Source organism: Pristiophorus japonicus, chromosome 19, assembly GCF_044704955.1.
Source record: "Pristiophorus japonicus isolate sPriJap1 chromosome 19, sPriJap1.hap1, whole genome shotgun sequence".
NCBI lineage: Eukaryota > Metazoa > Chordata > Chondrichthyes > Pristiophoridae > Pristiophorus > Pristiophorus japonicus.
The window spans coordinates 96,763,427-96,766,611 of record NC_091995.1 but is presented as its reverse complement, the minus strand read 5'-3'; the positions used below and the strand labels follow the sequence as shown (position 1 = coordinate 96,766,611).

The following is a 3,185-nucleotide window of genomic DNA, read 5'->3' as shown; positions in this document are numbered from 1 at the left end:
GTCTTAGCCCAGGTAGATCCCACACTGTCTGGTTGCAGCTTACACAGACTTTTAAGCATAAGAAAAAGGTTAAATGTTGAACATAATTCAGGTTACCATTGCTTACTGTGGATGATTACAGACTTTTATATTTAATTCTTACACACGATTATAAATCCATTATTGATGATTATACGATAGTAAAGCAAATATTCTAAAAAACAACAAATCCATGATAATGTTCCACTGGGTATATCCCTCACTGTATGTGACACCCTCTTCATTGCCTGCTGTGTTCACTCTGACTGATGTTTTCATATTTTATATTGCACCACAATGAATGCAGTGAGGGCCCCCAGAGCAATGAAGGCCACAGTGCTTCCGGTGGCTAAGGAAACACGGGAGCTGATTTCTCTCTGTAAAACTGGAAGGCTTTCCTGTAGGACAGAAAGATGGGGAGACAGGAATGATTAAACCAACTGATTCAATCACAGTAATAGAGACACACAAGGTAATTCACCCCATCAAAGCCCCTCCCTCTAGTCCTCTAACTCTCATCAAAGCCCATCCCTCCAGTCCCCTAACTCTCCCATCGAAGCCCATCCCTCCAATCCCCTAACTCTCCCATCGAAGCACATCTCTCCAGTCCCCTAACTCTCCCATTGAAGCCCATCCCTCCAGTCCCCTAACTCGCCCATCCCTCCAGTCCCCTAACTCGCCCATCCCTCCAGTCCCCTAACTCGCCCATCCCTCCAGTCCCCTAACTCGCCCATCCCTCCAGTCCCCTAACTCGCCCATCCCTCCAGTCCCCTAACTCGCCCATCCCTCCAGTCCCCTAACTCTCCCATTGAAGCCCATCCCTCCAGTCCCCTAACTCGCCCATCCCTCCAGTCCCCTAACTCGCCCATCCCTCCAGTCCCCTAACTCTCCCATCGAAGCCCATCCCTCCAGTCCCCTAACTCTCTTATCGAAGCCCATCCCTCTAGTCCCCTAATTTTCCCTTTGAGCCCCTCCCCTCCTCAGTACATGCAGCACAGAGCCAGGCTGACCTGTGTAACTAAAAAGGTCACTGAGCAGAGGATGGTTTGCACACTCACCCAACTGCCCTGGTCTCGAATCCACAGCAGAAAACGTTCACAGAGGAAGTCCAGAGTCCAACGGATTACAATCTGGAGAATACACTCCTTGGGAGACTGCAAAACCAGGAAACACAGCCCTTAGACTGAGGGTAACAAATGCACCCCCCTCACACACATCTTACAGAACAGTCTATACTTAGAATGACCAAGAGAGGCCGTGACTACAGTAATACTGAGAGAGGCAGAAGGTGCAGAAACTGGCGCTTGGGCAGGAATCAGGAGAGAGCCCGAGTCTGCGGGGGAGGCGAGAGGCGAGAGGCGAGGAGCTCCGGCTGGACAGGACAGAGAGCAGGAAACACACTGACCTTCTGGAATATGGAAGAGGCAAGGATAAACAGCATTACGACTCGGTGCCAGTTAATGTTTCCGTCAGAAATCAGCTCCCACGCCAATTGGAGAAAGGTTTCACGTGAGAAATCTCACCGATGCACCTGGAGAAAGCAGCAAGTTGTAAACAGTGATATTCCGATGGAAACCGCTGCAGTGAGAGAATGGCCAGAGTGTCGACAAAACCCCGGAGTGTTGGAGGCACAAATAACCCAAATAGGGGCTGGAGAGACTGACCGGGGTCTGGAAAAATGGACCGGGATCTGAGGAAACTGACCGGGGTCTGGCAAAACTGACTGTGGATCTGGGAAACTGACCAGGGTCTTGGAAAACTGACCGGGGTCTGGCAAAACTGACCGTGGATCTGGGAAACTGACCAGGGTCTTGGAAAACTGACCGGGGTCTGGGGAAACTGATGGGGGCCTGAGAAACTGACCAGGGTCTGGGAAAACTGATGGGGGTCTGAGAAACTGACCGGGTTCCGTGAAAACTGACCAGGGTCTGGGGAAACTGACCGGAGTCCTGGAGAAACTGACTGGTGTCCTAGAGAAACTGACTGTGGGTCCTGGGGAAACTGACCAGGGTCCCGGGAAAACTGACCGGGGTCTGAGAAACTGCCCAGGGTCTGGGGATACTGACCGTGGTCCTGAGGAAACTGACTTTGGGTCCTGAGGAAACTGACCGGAATCTGGGGAAACTGACTGGGGTCCTGGGAAACTGACCAGGGTCTGAGAAACTGACCAGGGTCTTGGGGAAACTGACCGGGTGTCTGGGAAACTGACCGGGGTCCTGGGAAACTGACCGGGGTCCTGGGAAACTGACCAGGGTCTGAGAAACTGACCAGGGTCTTGGGGAAACTGACCATGGATCCTGCGGAAACTCACTGTGGGTCCTGGGGAAACTGACTGGGTGTCTGGGAAACTGACCGGGGTCTGAGAAACTGACCGGGATCTGGGGAAACTGACCATGGGTCTGGGAAAATGACCAGTGGTCTGGGGAAAGTTACCGGGGTACTGGGAAACTTACCAGGGTCTGGGGAAACTGACCGGGGTCTGAGAAACTGACCAGGGTCCTGGTGAAATTGACCGGGGTCTGGGGAAACTGACCGGGGTCCCGATGAAACTGACCGTGGGTCTGGGAAACTGACCGGGGGTCTGCAGAAACAGACGGGATCCTGGGGAAACTGACCCAGGGTCACGGGGAAACTGACCAGGGTCTGGGGAAACTGACCAGGGTCTGGGGAAACTGACCGGGGTCTGGGGAAACTGACCAGGGTCTGGGGAAACTGGGGGTCTGGAAAACTGACCGGGGTCCGGGGAAACTGACCGGGGATCTGAGAAATTGACCGGGGTCCTGAGGAAACTGACCGGGGTCCCGGGGAAACAGACCAGGGTCTTGGGAAACTGACCAGGATCTGGGGAAACTGACCGGGGTCTGGGGAAACTGACCAGGGTCTGGGGAAACTGGGGATCTGGAAAACTGACCGGTGTCTGGGGAAACTGACCGACTGACCTGTTAAGTTCCTCATCATTTATGATCTGCTCAGTGATCCTTGGTCAAACACAGACTCAGGCTTCTTATCCTCGGGTCCTGTTGCTCCGGATTAGAGCCAGGATTCTGCTGCATAAATCTGGAACAATATGGTCAGGGAGTGGTCAGTCCTCGCAGTCAGTATCGATAGCGAAGATAAATTTCAGGTTTCTTTAAAGCCGAGTCAGTTAATGAGGTCGAGGCTCACTG

The 3,185-nt window shown here is 53.0% G+C and overlaps 1 protein-coding gene across 1 annotated transcript; it reads right to left on the bottom strand.

Moving 5' to 3' along the window:
• Window positions 1-293: 293 nt before the first annotated feature.
• Window positions 294-2,973, bottom strand: LOC139230305 (apoptosis regulator BAX-like). Its single transcript, XM_070862130.1, has 4 exons — window positions 2,958-2,973; window positions 1,424-1,536; window positions 1,077-1,172; window positions 294-416 (listed from the first exon to the last, which is right to left on the bottom strand). Exons 1-4 carry the CDS (start codon window positions 2,971-2,973, stop codon window positions 294-296), a joined length of 348 nt encoding a protein of 115 aa, XP_070718231.1.
• Window positions 2,974-3,185: the final 212 nt, after the last annotated feature.